Source organism: Phoca vitulina, unplaced genomic scaffold, assembly GCF_004348235.1.
Source record: "Phoca vitulina isolate PV1807 unplaced genomic scaffold, GSC_HSeal_1.0 scaffold42, whole genome shotgun sequence".
In the NCBI taxonomy this organism is placed as follows: domain Eukaryota; kingdom Metazoa; phylum Chordata; class Mammalia; order Carnivora; family Phocidae; genus Phoca; species Phoca vitulina.
This window is the reverse complement of record NW_022589745.1, coordinates 2,176,459-2,202,617: the sequence shown is the minus strand read 5'-3', so window position 1 is coordinate 2,202,617 and position 26,159 is coordinate 2,176,459. Positions and strand designations below refer to the sequence as shown.

General features: G+C 45.1%; 1 protein-coding gene across 1 annotated transcript in view; it reads right to left on the bottom strand.

Annotated features, from left to right (window-relative positions):
* The window catches only part of TRAPPC12 (trafficking protein particle complex 12), a 92,026-nt gene that overhangs the window by 52,426 nt on the left and 13,441 nt on the right, over positions 1–26,159 (bottom strand). The window contains exons 3-5 of the mRNA XM_032430016.1: positions 19,889–20,005; positions 1,245–1,358; positions 540–678 (exon numbers count right to left, since the gene is read on the bottom strand). Of these exons, the coding sequence (XP_032285907.1) occupies positions 540–678; positions 1,245–1,358; positions 19,889–20,005 (370 nt within the window). The remainder of the gene's footprint in view (positions 1–539; positions 679–1,244; positions 1,359–19,888; positions 20,006–26,159) is intronic.

Sequence of the window (26,159 nt, the reverse complement as noted above, 5' to 3'; positions counted from 1 at the left end):
TGCTCTCCCTTCCCCAATCCTTATTTTTTGCTGACAACTACCCCGTGCTGTAGCCCAGAGTCTTCCAAATGATGGCTGGAACCCGCTGGGGGACTGCAACCAGATTTTTAAGTAACTTAAATCAGGACAGAAACCAGTAGACACCGGCATGAAGTACTGTTGCCAGAATGTTCTGTCGCGTTTCCCTGTGTGTACTTGCAGTAGGTCGTGACGTAAGAGTGTTGCTTACACGGCAGCACAGTCGAAAGGGCTGAATGAACACCACCGCCCAGGTCTAGACCAAGCCTACTGCTGTCCCCCAGCAGGCGCCTAGACAGGGCTGTCAGGGGGTGAATGGCTACGCAGTGGGGATGTCCGGGGAAGCGCGTTTAGAAAACTGAGTGAGGTCATTCTGTAAGTCAGGGCTCACTGCTAGGCTACTCACTTGATTCTTCCAGACTGGACACATTAGGAAAACTGAGGATGCTTGTTCTGTATGAAGCAAAGCAAAGCAAAGCAAACTACACGCAAAGGCATAAATATGACCAGCACTGCCTTACCCCTTCGCCCAGGATATACGTGAGGGTAGTACTCGTAATAGAGATCGGGCTGGTCCAGGTTTCCAAAGGGCTCAAACTCCATCTCGGCATTCTGGAAAAGGCCCAGCTTCACCAACAGTGCCAGCCTCACAAACCAAAGCTAAAACACAAGATACAATTGAAATAATAGATTACTTACGAATGTCAAGTTCAGAAATTCCTATTTCCTATTAATTTGGTAGCAGAGCTTGATTTCCAGTATATTAAAACAAAGCCTACACTCGGTTTCTTAGCACATTTGCCTAATGACACGTTTATAAAAATTACTCTCAAACTTAATAAAAACAACGTAAATGATTTTGTCTGATTTGGCTTAATCTGCCAATCCTTGTTGAGGAGAATGGAGAGCAGGGATGGCAGGGCTGGGTGTGGACAGAGCCACGTCTGGGGCGGGCACTGAAGGGTATGGAATCGCCACGGGAGGAGGCAGAGGGGAGGCACAGAGAGGAGAGTGCGATGTGGGTGAGCAGTCAGCTCCGAAGGGCCAGAGGGCCCTCTGGGTGCAGAGGCAGAGCGGGGGTCTGGAAAGGAAGACTAGAGTAAACTCATGTTGACGTTAAATTTGGGCTAAGAAAATCTATTTTTCGTTCTCACGTTGTTCTTAGTGGCATGAAAGGTCACGTCCCTTCCCTGTCCCCCCATTATGACCAACCAAAGGGGCTGTACCTGTAAGGAGTCTGCCGTGTGGCTGGTGGGCAGCCCGCTCTTGCCGTAGCCTTGGCCGTGGGCCGTGAGAAGGCGCCCACACAGGTCAACCGCTGCCCTCCAGTTCTTGCAGCTCTGTAAGACACAGCAGGACGCGTCACCGAAAGCACAGCCACTCCTACACGCAGGGCCTGCGGCGCCGGGCCCCGCGCCAGCCCCTCCTGGTGAATGACGGCCAGGCCAGACAGCTGCTGGTACCGAGAGCGCCACTGGTCGACGCCTGTGTGTAACTGGGCAAGGGCGCCAAGCGGGAGATGCAGCTTGAGACGAGCAAATCCGAAAAACATTAAAATTTAACAACTGATAGAACACAGAGAGGAGAATTCCTTTTTAAAATTTATTTTATTTTATTTAAATTCAATTAATTAACATGTAGTGTACTACTAGTTGAGGTAGAGTTCAGTGATTCATCAGTTATATATAAATACCCAGTGCTCATTCCATCAGCTCTTGTTGAAAAGCTCCCCTACCCCCAAGACTGCTTTCCTTTTTCAGCCAAATAACTTTATTTTGTAATTTTCACAAATTTAAAATCAATAATTTAATTTTATGCTATGTGCCGGATGTATTTCTTTGTATCTGTAAGAGCTGCGTGTGATAATAAAATAAGTGGTTTTGCATGCTTGACATAATCCTGTTTCACCAACATGAAAACAGACGGCTGACCTGGACGCCGGCGGATCAAGCTGGACATGCTCTGTTTATCCTTTGCCCTGATGCAACAGACAGGAGGGCCACCGGGGAAATGGACGGGAAAACGTCCTCAGAGAGCACGCTGCAGCCTTCTGAGAAGCGAGAAGTGGATGCTTGTGGCCCATCTCCTCACCACACCGGGCACTAACACCGTCTGCACGCCGCAGACGCTCCCGTTCACGTGGCCGACAAATGGCAGACCACGTCAGGCTCTGGGGGCAAGTGGTGGATGAACACACATCCTTGCATGCACTCATCTCACGATCTAGCAAGGAAGACAGATATGAAACAACTTATTTTCCCAAGATGAGTAAAATGATTTTGTGTGCTCACAGTGCTTTCTGAACAAGAAGCCAGGGGAGCACATCACCTGGTGGCCAGACTTAACCTCAGGGAATGGAAAGCTACTGGAGCCCAGACATGAAGGAGGAACAGTGGGGTCAAGAAGGGGCAGGACCCTCCAGGCCGAGGGGGAGCTGCCTGAGAGAATCCGGAGATGCCTCAGAAGAACCGCCTTCAATCAGGTGGCCGGCACATGGCAGTGAGAGGACAGGCGTGAGGATAAGAATGGGGATGTCAGCAAGGAAGGCCTCAGGCCACGAGACATCCAGACTCCTTCTGAGCGGCTGGGGAGCCACGGAAGGGCTTTGGGCAAGGGAACGACACAGTCCTGTTTAACAGATGCTGGAGCACGCTGCCCACCTCTCTTAGGTACTAACTCAGGCACGCACTGCTCCTGTTGGCACCCTGCACCTGCCAGACAAATCCTAAGTTGGGGTGAGGACCCAGAGAGCATAGGCCTTGCCGCAGAGGGGCCTGTGAGCGGGGGCCGATCCCCGGCTTCTCCTGACAGCAGCCCTGCAGGCCCCGCGAGGAGAATTCCTCGGGGCACCGGCCAAGGTAGGTGCTTTGACTTCTGGAGAATCATCCTAAGTGTGGCTATGTATATTCTTGAATTGCAAACGTGAAAAAGTAAGAGGGAAAGTTATTCTGCCAAGTTTGGACCAATTCTATGTATATGTCTAAGCAGATCCTGTATGCAGGGGCGATTAATTATTGCTGTTTTCCCAACTGCCTATGTCACACATGCTGGCCTTTCCTGCTGGTGGCAGTAGATCTGAGCAGAGTGCTCAGGGCGGTCTTCTGAGGAAATGACTCCAGCTGAGGATGGGTAAGAGACCCAGTGAGGAGGGCAGGAGGGGAGCTCCGGTAGGCAAAGGCCTGGTTAGTGGGCCGCGGGGATGCAGTGAGGACGAGGGGCAGTAGGGGTGGGCAGTGCAGGTGTGGACAAGGGGCAGGGAAGGCCAGGCCAGCCTCTGCAGGCTTCCAAGAGGATGGGCAATGTGTCCTGCTCACATTCTAGAAACATCAGCCCCCCTCCCTGTGAGGAGGAAGCATGAACCCGAGGGGCTGAGCAGGTGTCAGCAAGCAGTCGTCCAGGCCTGGCACTGGTGGTCTATGTGTGGCCTGCAGGTTGGATTCGCCCAGTGCATGTCTACACACAGTTCTGGAGACCAGCCTCCTTCACACGTCTGTCTGTCTGCAGCTGGTTCTGTGATCCACGAGGGAGGTGGGCAGTCACTGCAGAACTAAGTAGCTGCCCTGAGACTGAGTGGCCCCGAGCCCAATGAGCCACCCCAGGCCTGGCCAGCACCACATCCAGGGAGACCGTGGACAACGTCCCATCAGTGGCTTATGATGGGCCCTCAACGAGAAGGGGTAAGAAACAGAAACGTCTCCAGCAACTTGACAGGGTATTTGATGTCAAATGCAATAATGATAAAAAGTGGACTTGTACATGTTTTTCATATTTTAATTTAGATTGAATTTTACAGAAGTTTCAGTCTGCTAAAGATTGAACAGTTAAAGGAAAACACCTGTCCCTTCCATGCCAAGCTTGAAAAGCATGGTTGCAGGCCACCTGTATCCGTGGCGGGGGGAGGGTGCAGACACGGCAGAGGGACAAGGCCGGGTGACAATCTGACGTGGGGAGCATGGGGAGCGAGGCTGCAGGATGGATCTGAGACTCTGACATGCAGCCAGGCGGCGGCGGCGGTGCGAGTCTCGGAGACAGGAAGGCTGGAAAGGGTCAGAGCTCGGAATCTGCAATTTGATTCCAACAAGGCTGAATCTGAGGGGCCTTTGAGACGTTCAAGAGGAAAAGAAAAAGCAGCTACTGCCGTGTGGTGTGTGGGTCTGTTTGGGAGAGGGGCGTGCCTGGGGCAATGTGGGGGGCTCTGCACAAGGAGGGTGTGGGTGAGATGGGGGTCAGACCCTGAGGATATGCAATACGGGTGGCCAGGGAGGGGGAGGGCCGAGTGTGGGGGGAGGGGTGTGCGGAGCAAGAGGGGACAGTGCTCAGGGCTGCCGAGGAGGCAGGCACAGGGACACCAGAATCATGGGCAGCTGAGAGCTGGTCTGACGGGGAGATGGGATGGGAAGTCAGATGGAATGAAACAGGTGGAAAATGAGGAGGGGACCAGTGAGCCAGGTGACCCTGTGAGGTCTGAGTTACCAAGCTAATGGTGGTGGTGGTGAGGGGGGAGAGAACAGGTGCTTCTTCTGTGTCTGCTTTTAACCAAATGCTCCCGTGTGAGAGAAAGCAAGAGAAGGATCTCATTGGAGAAACGCTGACTGCATGTTAGAAAGAAAGGATCATCAATAGCACAAGGTCCCAGGAGTCAGGAAAGGATTCTAGCATTGGGGGGGGGGGGGGGGCTTTTGTCCAACGGCCTCCAGCTGCTTTAAGCTGGGGCAGGGGGCCACTCCTCCAACTCCAGCCAGGAGTGGGGGTCAGGGTGGGGGTTTGAAAGAAGCAGAGACAGTCTAAAAAGGTACTGGGAGCCAGAGAAGCCTAGAAGGTCCCTGGGAAGCAGGCAGTGGTATTTAGTGTCACGATGAGCACTAAGCTTGGATGTGGGACTTCTGCAGCAGGCTCAGTGGCCCGGCCAGGCCATCTGCGTGGACTCGACGTCATCGGGTGAGGGTAAAGGTTGAGAGAGAAGACAAGCAGGCAGACCCCCTTTGGCTACAACTACCCATGTGACCTCTGTGACTTACCCAGGCCTCAATCACGCCCTTGTGACGTCAGCTGGCCACCCTGAAGGTGGAAATGAGGGTACACTCTGTGGAGAAGCTGGAACCACTCTCACCCCTCATGACCTCTTCCCCCCAGTCAGCGGTCCGTGCTCACACCTGTCCCACCTGCCCATCCTGCTCTCCCCCAGCTAGGAAGGGCTGCAAAGATGACCACCCTATGACCTGGCTCAGACCCAAACTTCGCGACACCTCTCCTGCCCACAGTGAGCCCTCCTACTCATAATTTTCTGGCACACACATTCCTGGGGGGCTATAGCCCCCCAAGGGGATGGAATTTGGTTCTTGGATAATAATGATTAATGGCCCTCCAAAGATTAACCTACCCAACAAAATCTTATTCCTTAGTATTTTACTTCATCTGGGGCTGAGGGAGGTGAGCAATTAGGAAACAAGGTGGAAAAATGCTTCTCAGGGGATTGACAACGAGGAAAGGGTTAAGAAACACTCTGAGGTACAGTCTGTCTCATCCGTTCTGCACGGGCATTAAGGACAACCTGCTGTTCCACATTAACGTTAACTGTGGTGAGGTCCTGTCTCCCTCTGGGTGAGCTCCGGGGGCCATGGCCTTGTCGAGGGCATGCTTTTTAACTTCTAAAAGTACTTCTTCAGCATTGTACCTACCATGTACATGCGTTCAAAAAATGGTGAAATAGTAAATTCACAGAACTACAAAAAAGTCATAAAAAAACCCGACACTAATAACAAAAGAGATGGAAATGATAACTGTGATCACTATTAGTGATTTTTTTTTATTAGCCAAAAAAAAAAAAAAAAAAAAATAGCAGCAAATGCAACTCTTAGCCCAAGAAATGATAGAGAGTAATTTTTAAAGAAGATACAAGTCAGGGCCGACAAGGAGACACTAAAGCAAGGGTTCTGCATACACAGGTGTAACCTTTCTGGAAAATAATACATACTAATAGCTTCACAACTGCCCATAGTCTGACCTACTTGTTCTCTCAGCATTCATGCTAAAGAAATAATCATGTGTGTAGAAAAGATTTCTGTACAAGGTAGCCCATCCCAAGGTTATTTACAATAGTATCAGATTATGAAATAAAAATATTTGTAAATTGGACTTTAATCAGACAATGCTTAAGATATGTTAAAAAGATACAAAATCATAAACAGGTATAATATGAAGTTTTGTCTAGTATACGTACAAATACCTATGTAAGTATTCATATTCACATGTAGACATACTATATACAGACAGAGACACTAAAATGTTAACAGATGGTGGTTATACAATTTTTCTGAATGAAGAACATGCTATTTGTAAGAGGAGGGAAGAGGGGTTTGTGAATGACAGGACAGGCCGCACCAAGGGGGATGATGCACTTCCAGATGAGGCCATCACGTCGTGGCCACCTAGGAATGGATGGTGTGTCCATCTACCTCCATCCCACACAGAGGGGACACGCACATGCCATTGATGACCGTGAACAGCGCTTCATGCAGGAACCAAATTAATGCTTGTTGAAATAGTATTTTTTAAAAAAAATCAAGTATGTCGGTATAAGTTATGAAGTATGGCTGCTAAAGCATGAGGAAAGAGGTTCTGTCCTGGGTGGGGGGTGGGATTTAGCTGTAGTAGAAGGAGCTGCTTGACACGGTACCACCCCCAGTGAGCTCCAGTGTGATCTACTTGACAGACCTCAAAGACACACAGAATCTGTGTGTGTGCAAAAACATATAAATGAGAAAATCTGATTATGGATATTTATATATTTTTGAAACATTACACAGTAAAGACTCTTATCTTATTTTATATCTACTCTGTATAGATACCCACCACTAATAAAACATTTAAACGTGTACTAAAACTATTTGCAAGTACTCTGTAAATATGAAGTGCTCCATAAATGATTAAAAATAATAAAATGTATCGTATAAAAAGCCTCAGCTCTTGCTATGATTTCATATACTAAGATATGTTTTCTATATCCCAAACTGGATCACAACTATTAAAAATGAAACCCAAACCTATCATCTTAATTATTCACTTTTCAGTAAATGGAAATCTTTTCAAAAGTGGCTCCTTTCCTAACTGTGAAGAGGAAGCAGAATGTTTATGTTCCTATTACGGCTTCTCCCCACATGATTCTCCCACAGGTAAGTGAGTATGGACGATGGACATGGACAGATGCCACTCCTGAGCGGCTCAGTACTGGGCTAGCCCACCTTCTGATGAATACTGATGGTCTATAAACAACACTGAACATCTCAACAAACTTACACTAACCTGACAGCAAATTGTCCAGGAGTCAGAATGACCTAATTCCTCAAGACAATTTAACAGCACGGGGCAGGGGATGCGGGATGCGGGTGCCTCCCTGACCTTCTTGGCGGCCTGTTTGAGAACAGGAGCCTGGGAGAGAGGCAAGGGCCAGAAGGGACCCGGAACTTATCTTACTCTATAGGGCTCACTGCGATTCCGGACCAGTGGTGACTCAGCACGACTCCTTTAAAGACTAAGTTAGATTTGGATTATGGTTCCAGAGTCAAACATGATAGTCTAAGAGATTTTTCTCATATCACAATTTAAAAAGAAAAAAAAGGGGTTGTTAGACAAGTTTATCATTTACATTTCCCCAAGTAATTTTTTTCCCTGATAAGAGAATACAAAGTATTTCTTTGCGTATAATTCAAGTTTACTGTGATATTTCAAAAAGATTTCCAGGGGCACCTGAGTGGCTCAGTTGGTCGAGCGTCTGCCTTCGGCTCAGGTCATGATCTCAGGGTCCTGGGATCAAGCCCCGCATCGGGCTCCCTGCTCCCCACCGCCTCAAATAATTTTTTTAAAAGATTTTATTTATTTATTTGACAGAGAGAGACACAGCAAGAGAGGGAACACAAGCAGGGGGAGTGGGAGAGGGAGAAGCAGGCTTCCCGCGGAGCAGGGAGCCTGACATGGGGCTCGATCCCAGGACCCTGGGACCATGACCTGAGCCGAAGGCAGACGATTAACGACTGAGCCACCCAGGCGCCTCAAATAAATAAATAATCTTAAAAAAACAAAACAAAAACAAAAGTATTTCCAGACAGGAATATTTTTGTTCTCACCAAGTGGGGTCAACAAAGCCCATAACTATCTTACCCACCAGGAGCCTGGCAGCAATGGGAGGCCCCTGACGGCTCCCAGAGGTTCCTGAAGAGTCTGGAGAAGGGCTATCTGCACAGGTGTGGGCAAGGCCAGGGCGACCTCCAAGGGATGGAGACATATCTAGGGCCAAGGAACAGAGGGCCCAGGCCGGAGGTGACTGGTCTGCAGGAGACCTGAGGCCACAGGAGGCTGCCCCGCCTGGAGGGAGCTCTCCCTGCTCACTCTTCCCTGGAGAGCAGGGGAGCAGGGCAGGGAGGGAGGCCAGACACCAGAGGAGCCCGGACAGGTCAGATCTTGCTGCCAAAAATAACTAGGTTTTCCAGGCTCCCCTGGATTGCCGAGCAGCTCAGGCACCAGTGGCTGGTTTTCGAGCATTAACACAAGCTGGTACATTGTAGCAGCCCTTGCACCTTGCTTTGATTGCTCAATGCTGTTTTGGAAATTTACGGATATTGATGAATGTGCCTCTCCTGCATGTATTTCAACTGTTCCAAAGGATTTAACTGTGTAACATAACTTTCTTTTTCTTGCTCAATGCTACGGTTTTCCAATAAAATTTTTGGCTAATACAAACAATACAGCAACAAACATTCTTGAGTATGTCCTTTCATGCACCGACCGGTACGAGAATTGTTCTAACGTACGGGATTACAGGTGGAAATGCTGGGTGGCAGGTGGTGCAGAGAAGGTGGTCCAGCTCACTCTCCCACCACACCTGGGCTGCCGTGTTTATGTGGCTGAAATGCACCACACTCTTGTTTTATTTACATTTCTGTAGCTCCCACTGAGGATAAGCACTGTTTCCATGTCTGGGGGCTATTTGGTTTCTGTGAATGACCTCTTCATATAATTTGCCTATTTTTCTACTGGGCTGTTTTGTTTCTTACACATTGTTGGAAGGTATTAATGTGTATTAATGCTCACTTAAAAAAAAGATTTTATTTATTTATTTCAGAGAAAGAGAGAGAGGGAGAGCGAGCACGAACAGGGGGAGGCGCAGAAGGAGAAGCAGACTCCCCGCTGAGCAGGGAGCTGGACCCTGGACTTGATCCCAGGACTTTGAGATCATGACCTGAGCCAAAGGCAGACGCTCAATTGACTGAGCCACCCAGGTGCCCCTGTGGCTCACTTTTTAATAGTGTTTTTGGTATTTTTGTTGAATACAAGTTTCAAGTTTTAAAGTAGTCAAATTTATTCATTTCTCCCTGAAAGGTTTAAGAAATGCTTTTCTACCTGGAGTCATTAAGAGTTTATTCTATTTTCTGGAATTCAAAAATTTTGTTTTAATTTATTTGGTATTTATTTTTGTGTGTGCTAAGAGATAAAGATCTTTTTGACTTTTCCCACTTGAATATCCCATCGTTGATTACTTCTTTCCCTAGTAACCTATAACATTGCTCTTTCTACGTAAGTGTGTGTTTTGGGCCCCATCGTGTCCCACTGGCAACCCTGTGCCCTTGTCATTTCCCTGACCCGTCTTTGGCCCCCACCCAGCTACCATGGCAGATACCTGGTTCCCACGCTAGTGTCACTCTTCCTCAGGGTCTGTCCCTGCACGAGCTTCATGCAGAAGGCCTGGGGACATTTCCCTGTTCATGCACACCAAGCGTGCACATGCGTGCGGGTGTGTGCACCCACGGTTTATTTCTCCAGCCTCCAAAGGGCATCAGCTTTCGGATGTTCTTTTTTTTCTTTGGACTTGCCCGAGTGGTGACATGGACCTAGCAGGGACAGGGCCGCTCTGTTAACAGAAACCGGCCGGGGGAGACAGGGCTGGTCTGTACTCGCTCCTGCCTCCGGTATCCTGCACAGCTCTGGGCCGTGTGACCGGTGAGCCAGGGAGGAGTTCTGGGGCGGGGGGGGGGGGGGGGATGAAGGAGACTCTTTAAAGGACAGGCCAGGACGACCCAACACAGTGTTGAGCTCTAATGGCTGGTACTCCCTTCCTTCAAAACAGTGGGCCCTCACCTCAGCAACCTGTGAGCCAGAGCTGTTGATTACATGCTGCCTATTTGAAATTATAATTATGTATTTTCTCAGAGTGCTTTTTGCTATTTTTATCCCATTCTTTCCCATGTTCTGGTCCCTTCCTGGTGATCCTCCCCCATTTTGATATTAGATATCAGAAGTATTTGGTGAAGAAATTATTTTTATAAGTACAATATAAAGCATACCCTGTAAAACTTTAAGCTCTGTAGAGAAAAATCTTACGAAAATCTCATAACCACTGTAAATGACATGTAGAACTCTGATAATAAAGTTAGTTTGATATGAGAAAAAGATCTAAACTTAAATAAATGTTCTTTTTTTTACACTAGAAAATAAGATACACCTATGTGAAAAACTGAACACAGGCATTCAATGACTTCCAAAAGATGAGAAAAATAGTCCAGTAAAAGTCACTCAAGTAACTAATGGTATGTACATAACTTTTCCCCATCTACGACTCAAAGGGAATCATTAACTCTATATATGATACCATTAAAGTGATTAAAATGTCCTTCTCCACAGGCTGTGACATTCATTTCCTTGTAAATTATAATCCTAGAATGTGCTGACATTACTTAGGAAGATACATTTCAAAACTCTTTCCTAATCTTAAAGAGAATAGGAATTATTTTAGGACATAATTAAAATGCCAGGGCAAGGTAATATTTTTATAAATACATTTTCCACCTTAAATAGGTCTCCTTGTTAGGATTCTAATAAAATCTCTCCTGGCATCATGTATTTTCAATGTATGAAAAAAACTACAAGCCACTGTATATATTTATTAACACCACGAATAATCAAAGAAGGTAAAAAGATTACCTGTGGAACAAATTAGTTACAAGGATTGTGTGTGGCTTTGTGGGTACTTTTTAAACTGGTTATTACAGGGGCGCCTGGGTGGCTCAGTTGGGAGAGTATGCGATCCTTGATCTTGGAGTCCTGAGTTCGAGCCCCACATGTGGAGTAAAGTTTACTTAAAAAAATAAAAATCAACTGGTCACTATAAAGTGACCCTCCAGTGCTGCCTACCCTCATGATGATGTATCACAGCAGCGGCTTCAAGGTCAAACTGAGGCAATGACAAGAACCCTCCCGACGATGCACGAGCCTACTCATGTGACGAGTGTCACAGGTCTATGGAAATGCTCACCTTTTAAGACCTATCACTTCATTAACTAATGATAAAGTATACGGATATTTAAAAACTAGTTGTTTCCCATCGCTTTTATAAACAGACTATCGAGTTAAAAAGGGACTAAGCATTGGAGAGGAGCAAGATGGCAGAGGAGTAGGAGACCTAAATTTTGTCTGGTCCCAGGAATTCAGCTAAGATAGGTATCAAACCATTCTGAACACCTACAAACTCAACAGGAGATCGAAGCAAAGAATAGCAGCAACTCCATCAACAGAAAAGCGACCACTTTCTGGAAGTGTATATTTTTCTGGGGTCGTTGTTACCCTTTTAGCATTTTGTTCTCTCATTCATCTATTCTCCTCTGGACAAAACGACAAGATGGAAAAACTCACCTCAAAAAAAAGAACAAGAGGCAGTACCGACTGCCAGGGACCTAATCAATACGGACATTAGTAAGATGTTGGAACTAGAGTTCAGAATGATGATTATAAAGATACTAGCTGGGCTTGAAAAAAGCATGGAAATTATTAGAGAAACCCTTTCTGGAGAAATAAAAGAACTAAAATCTAACCAAGTCAAAATCAAAAAGGCTATTAATGAGGTGCAATCAAAAATGCGGGTGCTAACTGCTAGGATAAATGAGGCAGATGAGAAAATTAGCGATATAGAAGACCAAATGATGGAGAATAAAGAAGCTGAGAAAAAGAGAGATAAACAACTACTGGATCACGAGGGCAGAATTCGAGAGATAAGTGATACCATAAGATGAAACAATATTAGAATAATTGGGATCCCAGAAGAATAAGACAGAGTGGGGCAGAAAGTATACTGGAGCAAATCATAGCAGAGAACTTCCCTAATTTGCGGAAGGAAACAGGCACCAAAATCCAGGAGGCACAGAGAACCCTTCTCAAAATCAATAAAAATAGGTCAACACCTCGACATCTAATAGTAAAACTTGAAAGTCTCAGAGACAAAGAGAAAATCCTGAAAGCAGTTCGGGACAAGAGGTTTGTAACCTAAAACAGTAGAAACATTAGATTGGCAGCAGACCTATCCACAGAGACCTGGCAGGCCAGAAAGGACTGGCATGATATATTCAGAGCACTAAATGAGAAAAATATGCAGCCAAGAATACTATATCCAGCTAGGCTGTTATTGAAAATAGAAGGAGAGATAAAAAGCTTCCAGGACAAACAAAAACTAAAAGAATTCGCAAACACCAAACCAGCCCTACAAGAAATATTGAAAGGGGTCCTCTAAGCAAAGAGAGAGCCTAAAAGTAACATAGACCAGAAAGGAACAGAGACAATATACAGTAACAGTCACCTTACAGGCAATACAATGGCACTAAATTCCTATCTTTCAATAGTTACCCTGAATGTAAATGGGCTACATGCCCCAATCAAAAGACACAGGGTATCAGATTGGATAAAAAACAAGACCCATCGATATGCTGCCTGCAAGAGACTCATTTAAGACCCAAAGACACCCCCAGATTGAAAGTGAGGGGGTGGAAAATGATTTACCATGCTAATGGACATCAAAAGAAAGCTGGGGTGGCAATCCTTATATCAGACAAATTAGATTTTAAACCAAAGACTATAATAAGAGATGAGGAAGGACACTATATCCTACTTAAAGGGTCTATCCAACAAGAAGATCTAACAATTGTAAATATCTATGCCCCTAACATGGGAGCAGCCAATTATATAAGCCAATTAATAACAAAATCAAAGAAACACATAGACAACAATACAGTAATAGTAGGGGACTTTAACACACCCACTCACTGAAATGGACAGATCATCTAAGCAAAAGATCAACAGGAAATAAAGGCTTTAAATGACACACTGGACCAAATGGACTTCACAGATATATTCAGAACGTTCCAACCCAAAGCAACAGAATACACATTCTTCTCTAGTGCCTATGGAACATTCTCCAGAATAGATCACATCCTAGGTCACAAATCAGGTCTCAACTGGTACCAAAAGATTGGGATCATTCCCTGCATATTTTCAGACCACAGCGCTTTGAAACTAGAACTCAATCACAAGAGGAAAGTCGGAAAGCACTCAAATACATGGAGGCTAAAGAGCATCCTACTAAAGAATGAATGGATCAACCAGGAAATTAAAGATTAATTTAAAAAGTTAATGGAAACAAATGAAAATGAAAACACAACTGTTCAAAATATTTGGGATGCAGCAAAGGAGGTCCTAAGAGGGAAGCATATAGCAATATCAACCTTTCTCAAGAAATAAGAAAAGTCTCAAATACACAACCTAACCTTATACCTGAAGGACCTGGAGAAAGAACAGCAAGTAAAGCCTAAACCCAGCAGGAGAAGAGAAATAATAAAGATCAGGGCAGAAATCAATGAAATAGAAACCAAAAGAACAGCAGAACAGATCAACGAAACTAGGAGCTGGTTCTTTGAAATTTAATAAGATTGAAACACCCCTGGCCAGACTTATCAAAAAGAAAAGAGAAACGACCAAATAAATAAAATCATGAATGAAAGAGGAGAGATCACAACCAACACCAAAGAAATATAAACAATTATAAGAACATATTGTGAGCAACTATATGCCAGCAAATTAGACAATCTGGAAGAAATGGATGCATTCCTAGAGAAGTATAAACTACCAAAACTGAATCAGGAAGAAACAGGAAACCTGAACAGACCCATAACCAGTAAGGAAACTGAAGCAAAATTCAAAAATCTCTCAATAAACAAGAGCCCAGGGCCAGATGGCTTCCCAGGGGAATTTCACCAAAGATTTAAAGAATTAATACCTATTCTTCTGAAACTGTTCCAAAAAATAGAAGTGGAAGGAAAACTTGTAAACTCATTTTATAAGGCCAGCATTACCTTGATCCCAAAACCAGACAAAGACCCCATCTAAAAGGAGAATTACAGACCAATATTCCTGTTGAACATGGATGCAAAAATTTTTACCAAAATACTAGCCAATAGGATCCAACAGTACATTAAAAGGATTATTCACCACGACTAAGTGGGATTTATTCCTGGGCTGCAAGGTTGGTTAAACATCCACAAATCAATCCATGTGATACAATACATTAATAAAAGAAAGAACAAGAACCATATGATCCTCTCAATAGATGAGAAAAAGCATTTGACAAAGTACAGAATCCTTTCTTGATTAAAACTCTTCAGAGTGTAGGTACTCCATATTTTTAATAGACTTCACTGCTGTCCCCTCGCTGACGTCTTTAAATGAGATGGTCACCTCATTTGGAACAGCCGCATACGTAGTGACGTTAGACTCTCCTCGGGGGCCCCTTTTTCTGTTCTATCCCGGGTGCTGTACCCCTCACTTGGCTGCTCAGCTGGTGTAAGTTGGCACACACCGTGGTTAGAGGAACTAACAAGGGACAGCGCAGACTCCTCTAGCACGGGACCCTGATGCTGTCGTTTCTCTCCAGCAAAGGTTCAGTTTTTTCTGTCTTGTCAGTAATAGCGTGGGGGCATCTGGCTCCTTCTTCGAACCCATCTGGGGAGCACACTGAGAGAAAACATGGCCATGGGGACAATGCTCTGCAGAGTCAGGGGACCGCCTGGTAGACCACGGCCCTGGGACTCTGGGGTGAACCTGGCCAAGTTCTGCTTCTCCCGACATGCCTAATATGGCGACACATCACCTGGGACAACTCCTATTCATTATTTCCAGTTCCCACTCATTCATTTGATAAATGTTAGTCTGCCTGCAGAAAAAGCATTTGACAAAGTACAGCATCCTTTCTTGATCAAAACTCTTCAGAGTATAGGCATAGAGGGCACATACCTCAATATCATAAAAGCCATCTATGAAAAACCTACAGCGAATATCATTCTCAATGGGGAAAAACTGAGAGCTTTCCCCCTAAGGTCAGGAACGCGGCAGGGATGTCCACTATCACCACTGCTATTCAACATAGTATTAGAAGTCCTAGCCACAGCAATCAGACAACAAAAAGAAATCAAAGGCATCCAAATCGGCAAAGAAGAAGTCAAACTCTCACTGTTTGCAGATGATATGATACTTTATGTGGAAAACCCAAAAGATTCCACCCCAAAACTGCTAGAACTCATACAGGAATTCAGTCAAGTGGCAAGATATAAAATCAATGCACAGAAGTCAGTGGCATTCCTATACACCAACAATAAGACAGAAGAAAGAGAAATTAAGGAGTCGATCCCATTTACAATTGCACCCAAAACCATAAGATACCTAGGAATAAATCTAACCAAAGATGCAAAGGATCTGTACTCAGAAAACTATAAAATACTCATGAAAGAAATTGAGGAAGACAAAAAGAAAAGGAAAAATGTTCCATGCTCATGGATTGGAAAAACAAATATCGTGAAGATGTCAATGCTACCTAGAGCAATCTACACATTCAATGCAATCCCCATCAAAATATCATCCACTTTTTTCAAAGAAATGGAACAAATAATCCTAAAATTTGTATGGAACCAGAAAAGACCCCGAATAGCCAGAGGAATGTTGAAAAAGAAAAGCAAAGCTGGCGGCATCACAATTCCGGACTTCCAGCTCTACTACAAAGCTGTCATCATCAAGACAGTATGGTACTGGCACAAAAACAGACACATAGATCAATGGAACAGAATAGAGAGCCCAGAAATGGACCCTCAACTCTATGGTCAACTAATCTTTGACAAAGCAAGAAAGAATGTCCAATGGAAAAAAGACAGTCTCTTCAACAAATGGTGTTGGGAAAATTGGACAGCCACATGCAGAAGAATGAAACTGGACCATTTCCTTACACCACACACAAAAATAGACTCCAAATGGTTGAAAGACCTCAATGTGAGACAGGAGTCCATCAAAATCCTAAAGGAGAACACAGGCAGCAACCTCTTCGACCTCAGCCGCAGCAACTTCTTCCTAGAAACATCACCAAAGGCAAGGGAAGCAAGGGCAAAAATGAACTATTGGGACTTCATCAAGATAAAAAGCTTTTGCAAAGCAAAGGAAACAGTCAACAAAACCAAAAGACAACTGACAGAATGGGAGAAGATATTTGCAAATGACATATCAGATAAAGGGCTAGTATCCAAAATCTATAAAGAACTCATCAAACTCAACACCAAAAGAACAAAGAATCCAATCAAGAAATGGGCAGAAGACATGAACAGACATTTTTCCAAAGAAGACATCCAAATGGCCAACAGACACATGAAAAAGTGCTCAATATCGTTCGGCATCAGGGAAATCCAAATCAAAACCTCAATGAGATACCACCTCACACCAGTCAGAATGGCTAAAATTAACAAGTCAGGAAACGACAGATGTTGGCGGGGATGCGGAGAAAGGGGAACCCTCCTACACTGTTGGTGGGAATGCAAGTTGGTGCAGCCACTCTGGAAAACAGTATGGAGGTTCCTCAAAAAGTTGAAAATAGAGCTACCATATGATCCAGCAATTGCACTCCTGGGTATTTACCCCAAAGATACAAAAGTAGGGACCCGAAAGGGTACGTGCACCCCGATGTTTATAGCAGCAATGTCCACAATAGCCAAACTGTGGAAAGAGCCAAGATGTCCATCAACAGATAAATGGATAAAGAAGAGGTGGTATATATATACAATGGAATATTATGCAGCCATCAAAAGGAATGAGATCTTGCCATTTGCAACGACGTGGATGGAACTGGAGGGTATTATGCTGAGCGAAATAAGTCAAACAGAGAAAGACATGTATCATATGATCTCACTGATATGAGGAATTTGAGAAACAAGACAGAGGACCATAGGGGAAAGGAGGAAAAAATGAAACAGGATGAAACCAGAGAGGGAGACAAACCGTAAGAGACTCTTAATCTCAGGAAATAAACTGAGGGTTGCTGGAGTGGAGGGGGGTAGGAGGGATGGGGTGGCTGGGTGATGGACATTGGGGAGGGTATGTGCTATGGTGAGCACTGTGAGTTGTGTAAGACTGATGAATCATAGACCTGTACCTCTGAAACAAATACATTATATGTTAAAAAAAAAAAAAAAAAAAGATAGTAGGAAGGGAAAAATGAAGCGGGGGAAATCGGAGTGGCAGACGAACAATGAGAGACTATGGACTCTGAGAATCAAACTGAGGGTTTTAGAGGGCAGGGGGGTGGGGGGGATGGGTTCGCCCGGTGATGGGTATTAAGGAGGGCATGTACTGAATGGAGCACTGGGTGTTATATGCAAACAATGAATCATGGAACACCACATCAAAAACTAATGATGTGAAAATAGAGCTACCATACGACCCAGCAATTGCACTACTGGGTATTTACCCCAAAGATATAAATGTAGGGATCCGAAGGGGTACGTGCACCCCGATGTTTATAGCAGCAATGTCCACAATAGCCAAACTGTGGAAAGAGCCAAGATGTCCATCGACAGGTGAATGGATAAAGAAGATGTGGTATATATATACTATGGAATATTATGCAGCCATCAAAAGGAATGAAATCTTGCCATTTGCAAGAACGTGGATGGAACTGGAGGATATTAAGCTGAGCGAAATAAGTCAATCAGAGAAAGACATGTATCATATGACCTCACTGATATGAGGAATTCTTAATCTCAGGAAACAAACTGAGGGTTGCTGGAGGGATGGGGTGGCTGGGTGATAGACATTGGGGAGGGTATGTGCTATGGTGAGCGCTGTGAATTGTGTAAGACTGTTGAATCACAGACCTGTACCTCTGAAACAAATAATACATTAAATGTAAAAAAAAAAAAAAAAGAAGATAGCAGGAGGGGAAGAATGAAGGGGGGGAAATCGGAGGGGGAGACAAACCATGACAGACTATGGACTCTGAGAAACAAACTGAGGGTTCTAGAGGGGAGGGGGGTGGGAGGATGGGTTAGCCTGATGATGGGTATTAAAGAGGGCACGTTCTGCATGGAGCACTGGGTGTTATACGCAAACAATGAATCATGGAACACTACATCAAAAACTAATGATGTAATGTATGATTATTAACATAACATAATAAAAAAAATTATTTAAAAAAACCAATGATTACTGTATGGTGACTAACATTACATAATAAAATAAAATTACAAAAAAGGGACTGCGTGTTGTGTCAATTGGTTGCAGTGTTTTTCATCTATGTGGTCACTCTCTTAAAATGCAAATAAAGACTGCTTCCCGAGAGGGTGCTGTAGAATTAAAAAAAAAAAAAAAAAAAAAAAAACCACAAAAAAACCAGACTATTTCTGGGGTGCCCTGGCTGGCTCAGTCAGCAGAGCATGCAACTCTTGATCTCTGGTTGGGCGTTTGAGCCCCACATTGGGTGTGCAGATAGCTAAAAAAAAGAAAAATCTTAAAAAACAAACAAAAAGCCAGAGTATCTCCATATTTTTCCTTCCCAAAGCTTCTTAGTCATAGCAATAATTCCAGAATCACTTCAGTAAAAGAAACCCAATGAAGCATTTGATTTACATTTACTAAAAAATTAAACTTTAATTGCTTTATTAAAAATTTTTTAAAAAAGATTTTATTTGTTTGACAGAGAGAGAGATAGCAGATAGTGAGAGCAGGAACACAAGCAGAGGGAGTGGGAGAGGGAGGAGGGAGAAGCAGACTCCCCGCTGAGCAGAGAGCCCGACTTGGGGCTCAATCCCAGGACCATGGGATCATGACCTGAGCTGAAGGCAGATGCTTAATGATGGAGCCACCCAGGCGCCCCAATTGCTTTTTTTTAAAAAAAAGATCTATTTATTTTAGAGAGCTCAAGAAAGCACGGGGCGGAGCAGAGGGAGAGAGAGAAGCAGACTCCACGCTGAGCCTGGAGCCTGACATGGGGTTCGATCCCATGACCCTGAGATCATACCTGAGCTGAAATCAAGAGTTGACTGCTCAATCGACTGAGGCACCCGGGTGCCCCTAAATTTTAATTGCTTTATGTATAAAATATTTGCTAACCACCTAAACAAATGATTCTTATTACCTCTTTGAAGACACATACTTCTGTAAATATGATAAAAGGTACCAGGGATAAAGGCAATTGTGGGGGGCGTACAGCTTCCTGGGCTTCAAAGACCGCCAGAAACACCTACCTGTTCATGTTCACATGCCTTCAGTTCAGATAGTTTCCCATGAATATTTGGGACTGCGTCTCTGCCTGCATAGTCCCACTTACTCCTAGTAATGAACAAAGATTTTTGTGTGCATTTTTGGTGAACCCACCCATTCAGTAATAAACCCTTTATACCAAGTAGAGAAAACAGAGTATTTCAAAAAGAACAACAACATAAAAATAAAAATTACTTATCTTTAGTTGTTGTATTTGATGAAGCATGTTTCATCAAAGTATATTCCGCTTCAAGGAATGTGATCATTTAAAACAATGGCTTTCTAACTAATTGGCCTTAATATTAAAAGTATGTTAATATGACACTTTTTCTGCACAGGACTTGTATCTAATTCAACACAATTTTATTTACATGCAAGGGCTTTAGATAATACATTTGAAGTAATTAACTCTAAGGAAAATACTACAAGGAAAGTCGGGCCTTATAAGAACAACAATATTGAAATCAAACACATCATTACTTACAATTAGCTGTTTCAACCCAACAAAAGTCTGCTCTACGGACTCGGCATTTAAGACCTGTCTCTTCGCCGCGGCTCTCTCACCCAGGAAGCGAAGCATCAGGTCTTTAACTGCATCCCCCTTGAAGGAATGTAAGAAAAATATGTCAAGACAATAAAATGTTAATTAAACTCAGCTAACCAGAACCCATAACTAAACGAAATTTCTTTTTTCTCCATCGGTGTTTGGAGGTTAAAACGTGGTTACAGTACACTAAAACTTCAATCACCCAGATGCTTGAGCATCACCACCTTTAATAAAATGTGTATTTTAGAACTGCTCTCTTTATTTTAGAAGAAGGGGTAAATCACCACCACCTGGACCAGGCTTACATGAGAGGCACGCCGAGCCAGGAGTGGGGTTCGGGACCAAGGGCCAGATGGGGGCGGCAGCGCGGGCCCCAGCAATCCGCCAGGTTGCCTTTGTCTCTGGGAAAGCCTCTGGGACCTGGCACTGCCGTCCTTCAGCCCGGAGACAAGAGAAGAGCACCCTCCCGAGCAGATCCTCTGCCAGGGGCTCAGCCAGACCCTCCTTCGGGTGCTAGGCTCACTCCCAGCCCGGGAGACAAGAGAAGAGCGCCCTCCCAAGCAGGTCCTCTGCCAGGGACTCAGCCAGGCCCTCCTTCGGGTGCTAGGCTCACCCCCAGCCCGGGAGACAAGAGAAGAGCGCCCTCCCAAGCAGGTCCTATGCCAGGGGCTCAGCCAGGCCCTCCACTCACAGGAGTTGTGCTGGGGGCCAGGAAAGCACCCAAACGGCCTCTGCATGGGGAACTTGGGCCTCACAGCCCGACTCCTTAGGTTCGACGCCCCCGCAGACAGGGCCCAAGGATGGAAAAGTGGAATCCGAAGCTCCTGAGGGAAGACGGCTGGTGAGGATGTGGATGAAAGGGACCCTGGTGCACAGCTGCTGGGAACAGAGGATGGAGCAGCCACCGTAGGACAGGATGGACGTTCCTCAGAGAGTCAGAAACAGAACCAGCCTACGACCCCGCAGTGCCACTTCTGGGTATTTATCTGAAGGACATAAAGACACTAACTTGAAAAGATGTCTGCATCCCCATGTTCACAGTCAGCACTTGGCAACAAGCCACATGTCCATGGACAGATGAACGGATAAAGAAGACGAGGTGTCCACACCCCATGGAATAGGATCAGTTGCAGGAAGAGAATGAAATCTTGTCATTTGTTTCAACATGGATGGAACTTGAGGGCATTATGCTAAATGAAGTAAGTCAGAGAAAGACAAATCCCCTATGATCTCACTTCTATGTGGAATCTTAAAAAAATGAAAACCAAAAATCCAAACAAACTCAAAGATACAAGAACACACTGGTGATTGCCAGAGGCAGGGGTGGGAGTGGGGGGATGCGGCAAATGGGAAAGGTGGTCAAAAGGTGCAAACTTTCAGTTATAAAAGAAAGAAGTCCTAAAAAAAAAAAAAAAAAAAAAAGAAAGAAAGGAAGTCCTGGGGATGAATGAACTGCATGGCAACTAGTTAACAGTGCTGCGCTGTATATTTGGAAGTTGCTAAGAGAATATATCTTATAAGTTTTATCACGAAAAAAATAATTCTGTAATATGTAAGGTGAGGGATGTTAACAAGACCTATCGTGGTGACCATTTTGCAGTATCTGCAAACACTGAATCATGTTATACACCTGAACTTAATACAATGTGTATCACTTATGCCTAGATAAAAAAATAAATAAAAAAGAAGACGAACCAAACATAAGGGGAAGATGGAAGGGCAAGGGGCAGAGGACAAGGTGCTTTGGCCAGGCCAGGAGAGGAAGGATTATCAGTGGCTGGAAAGGTCAGGGAGAAATGCCACCTTCTGGGTGCTGGGGAATAAGAATCCTCTCATCTCAGCGAGTAAAACCCTGGTTTCCAGCTGCAGGCCGCTGAGTGCTAGCCGTGCAGGGCCACGGGCACACAGCGACTGAGGACGGAGAGGAGAGCAGTGTGGACATGTTCCCTGCAGACTCCACAAGCGCCCCCGCCCCTTCCTATTGTTTTCCTACCCTTGGCGTAAGCATGCAAGGTGAATCTTTCGTGGTTGCCCAGAACAGTGACACTTAAAAAGCACCAGCCTGTGGATGACATGTGCAGGAGAGGCAGAAAAGATGCTGCAGGGGTCTGCGGCTGGCCTTCCACGGGTGAAGGGGGAGAGGCGGCTTTGGCAGGGGGGTTCCAGGTCACAAGTCTGGTTCCGGCCCTGGGCACTGAGCCCCGTGCTGCAAGAGGCCAAGCCACACCTCTCTAGTGAAAATATAGAAGCAGCAGTTTTATGATTTTTTGCTTTCAGAATGTGAGGTGAAATGCTTCAAATGCTGGAGCCACAGAAGGGGCTAACTGGTCTAGGAGGGACAATTAAAGGGCAGAATAAGAAGAGCTCTGCCATATGGCTCCATAAAGCTTTGCAGGAATGCAACTCCTATTAGACAAGGGCTTGAACTGGGTGGGAGGAGCTGTGAGCCGGGAAAGGGCAAGATCACATCTCCATGCCGCAGAGAGAGGACCCATTTAATTCCTCCATCCCTGCAACATTCTCTGTTAATTAGACCACACTACAAACATCTTTTCCCTTAAAAATCTCTGCTGGTTAACATTTTCGTTAGCACAGGAAGTTCCTGAGACATGAGCATTTGTACGACTAACAAACATCTCACCTATGAAAGCCCAGGGATGGGACAAAATGTCTTTCCATGAACCTACTCCTGCTGTGTCACTGAGCTGGAGGGGACTATGGCCCAGGGGTCATGGCACCTGACTGCACATCCTCCTGTGGTCACGGGGGAGAGGGGAGCACACTTGCCCTGCTGTGGGATTTTTCTCAGAGCTATGCTGCTGCCCCTGGGATGGAACCCGCCTGGAACCCTTGGACACCTCCAAATCAGCAAACTCTTCAGTGAGGGACTGGTGCATCCAAGGCCAGAGCAGGAAACGTGGGGAGATAGCAGGGGAATGAGCCAGGACTCAGGCAGGCAACGGGGAGGATGCCTGTTGTTCCCCCCACCCTCACCACCCCTGTCAGAGGTGTTTATGCAAGAACAAGTGGCTGATCTCAGCTCACAGATGGCCATGGGCTGCCACCCCTCCTTCAGTGTGGGGACAGTTCAGCAGTCCCTTCTCGATTTTAATGGACAAAGACAAAACGGAAACCAGAGCAGCTGATTCACAGCATGCAGGCTTTACTGTCTAGGAAACCTGAAGACACAGTGGTCATGGGGCAGTGGTCTGAAGAGACAGTGGGCCCTGCACCTGACCCAGCACACAGGGAGCTTTCTGCCATGGCTCCAGTGGAGAAGCTCTGGGAGCATGTGATCCTCTTGCTCGTGTTTGCTCTCTCCCAGTGTAAGCAAAACCTCCTGAACAAACATCAAAGAAACAAAAACGAGGCAGAACCCCAAACTGGTGGAATGTAAAATGGTGCAGCCATCTGGAAGACAGTTTGGACATTCCTCAAAACATGAACCCCAGGGGCACCTGGGTGGCTCAGGTGGTTAAGTGTCTGACTCTTGGTTTCAGCTCAGGTTGTGATCTCAGGGTCCTGGGATAGAGCCCTGCATCGGGCTCCATGCTCACTGGGGAATCTGCCTGAGATTCTCTCCCTCTGCCCCTCGCCTGTGCACGCATGTGTGCACACATGCTCTCTCTCTCAAATAAATAAATTAATCTTAAAAAAATGAACCCTGGAGTTGCTACGTAACCCGGCAGTTCCACTCCGAGGTACGTACCCAAGAGAAACGGAAATGTGACCACACAAAAACTTGTTCATGAATGTTCATAAGCAGCATCATTCACAACAGCCAAAAAGTGGATTCACAACAGCCAAAAAATGGAAACAAATGAAATGTCCATCAAGGGATGAATGGATAAAATGTGGAATATTCATAAACTGGAATATTATTTGACAATAAAAAGTAATGATGTAGGGATGATACATGTTACAAAATGGACGGCTCTTGAAAACATTACCCTAAGTAACAGAAGCCAGTCATCAAGACCACATACTGTATGACTGCATTTGTATGAAATGTCTAGAACAGGAGAATCCACAGACACAGAAAGATCAGTGCTTGCCTGGAGCTGGGGGAGGGGGCGGGGGTTTGGCTTCTTTTGGGGAGATAAAAATGTTCTAAAAATTGACTGTGGTGATGGTTGCACAATTCTGTCAAAATGCTAAAAACCAGGGGCGCCTGGGTGGCTCAGTTGCTGAGCGTCTGCCTTCGATTCAGGTCATGATCCCAGGGTCCTGGGATCGAGCCCTGCATCGGGCTCCCTGCTCAGCGGGAAGCCTGCTTCTCCCTCTCCCACTGCCCCTGCTTGTGTTCCCTCTCTCGCTGTGTCTCTCTCTGTCAAATAAATCAATAAAATCTTTTAAAAAAATGCTAAAAACCAGTGAATTGTAAGTTGAATGTGTGAACTCTATCACATGTGAACTCTATTTCCCTAAAGCTATAAAAACAAAACCAAATCTAAACCTTTTTTTCTTGTGAGGCCCCAAACAAATCAGAATTTGAGAGAATGCTTCAACAAGGAAAACGGTGGGAGGCTATCACAGAATGGCCTGAACTGGCGTCCCCACGTCTTCCTGGGCTCACTCTCATGCTTCAACTCAGTTCAGCAAACTTAGCTCAGGAACCGTTCGTAAGTGTGGTGAGCAAAAGCAGCAGGGACTTCTTACAAGTAACCGGGACTGGACTGTTCTCAAGTGAGGAAAGGGATGAAGACACAGAAGAGGGCTGGGATCTGAGAGAATGAGAAAGATGACTTGAGTTCCTGAATTCAAAGGCACATTTGGAGCACAGTGTGAAGAGGAGTCCCAAGCAGGGTGTGGTGAACTTGCTGAGGTGAGGAGACAAAGTTGGGAATCCGAGAGGCTGAGGTGGCTGGAACCGGCAAGAAGGAGCACTGAAAATGAGGGAACTCTGCACAGAAGCCTGAGTCCATTGCTGGACACCAAGCAGTCCATGCACACGGTGATGCTCTAGAAGGCTGGGTGAAACGGCAAGGGAGCTGAGCAATTCTCAGAGGTCACACAGGCTGAAAGATGCCAAGTTTATGCCAACTGTGTGGAGCACTCTTGTTGAACACCGAGGCTTTCAACAGATGTCAGAAAGGTCACCCATGAGGAAAAGCTACTCTAAACTCACCCTAAGAAGCTTAAAAACAAACCTGAAAAAGATCAAGTGAATCTGCATATAACATACCTGCCGACCAGAACGAAGTGCAAGTCTTTTTGAAGACAACACAATACAGACTTCCAAACACATGAAACCCACAATGTCCATCCTCTAACCAAAAATGACGAGACATGGGACAAAGCCAGCACATGTGACCCACAACCAAGAGAAGAGATAAATACAAACAGATCCAGAGATTACGGAGATGACAGACTACCCGGAGAAGAACCTTCAGACAGCTGTTATAAATGTCCGTGAGAATCTGAAGCAAAACTTCAACACATTGAATAAAGAAAAAGATAAAAAAGAAGCAAATGCAAATTCTGGAGACAAAAAACATGAAAAATTCACCAAAAAGCATCAGCTGCAAACTAAAAAGCACAGAAGGAAAGACTACGGACTTCAGGACATGACTGCAGGAATTTCAAAGGAAAGCAAAAAGATAAATTAAACTGAATAACAAACACAGATCCTTAGTGACCTCTGGCAAAATCGAGTAATGTGTGGAATTGAGTCCCAGAAGTAGAGAGGAGGGAGGGAAAACTGAAAAACTATTTGAAGAGGTAAGGACTAGAATATTCCCAACTGGGAAAACACATCCCAGTAAGGTCAACAAATCCCAAGCAAGATAAACAGAAAAGAAAACCATGTGAATGCATATCAGGATCAAACAGCTGAAAACCAGTGATAAAATCTTAAAAGTAACCAGAGGAAAACATGTACATTAGATATAGAAGAGTGAAGATAAAATTATAGGACGCCTGGGTGGCTTAGTCTCTTTAGTGTCTGCCTTCGGCTCAGGTCATGATCTCAGGGTCCTGGGATCAAGTCCCTCATCGGGCTCCCTGCTAAGCGGGGAGTCTGCTTCTCCCTCTCCTTCGCCCTCTCTTCCCTCCTTGTGCTCTCTCTCAAATAAATAAGATCTTAAAAATTATTATAAACTTCACATCCAGAACACGATGGAAGAGCATCTTTAAAATGTTGAATGGAAAAAAAAAACACCTGTCAACCTGGAATTTTATATTGTAAACATATTGCATATCCAGAAAA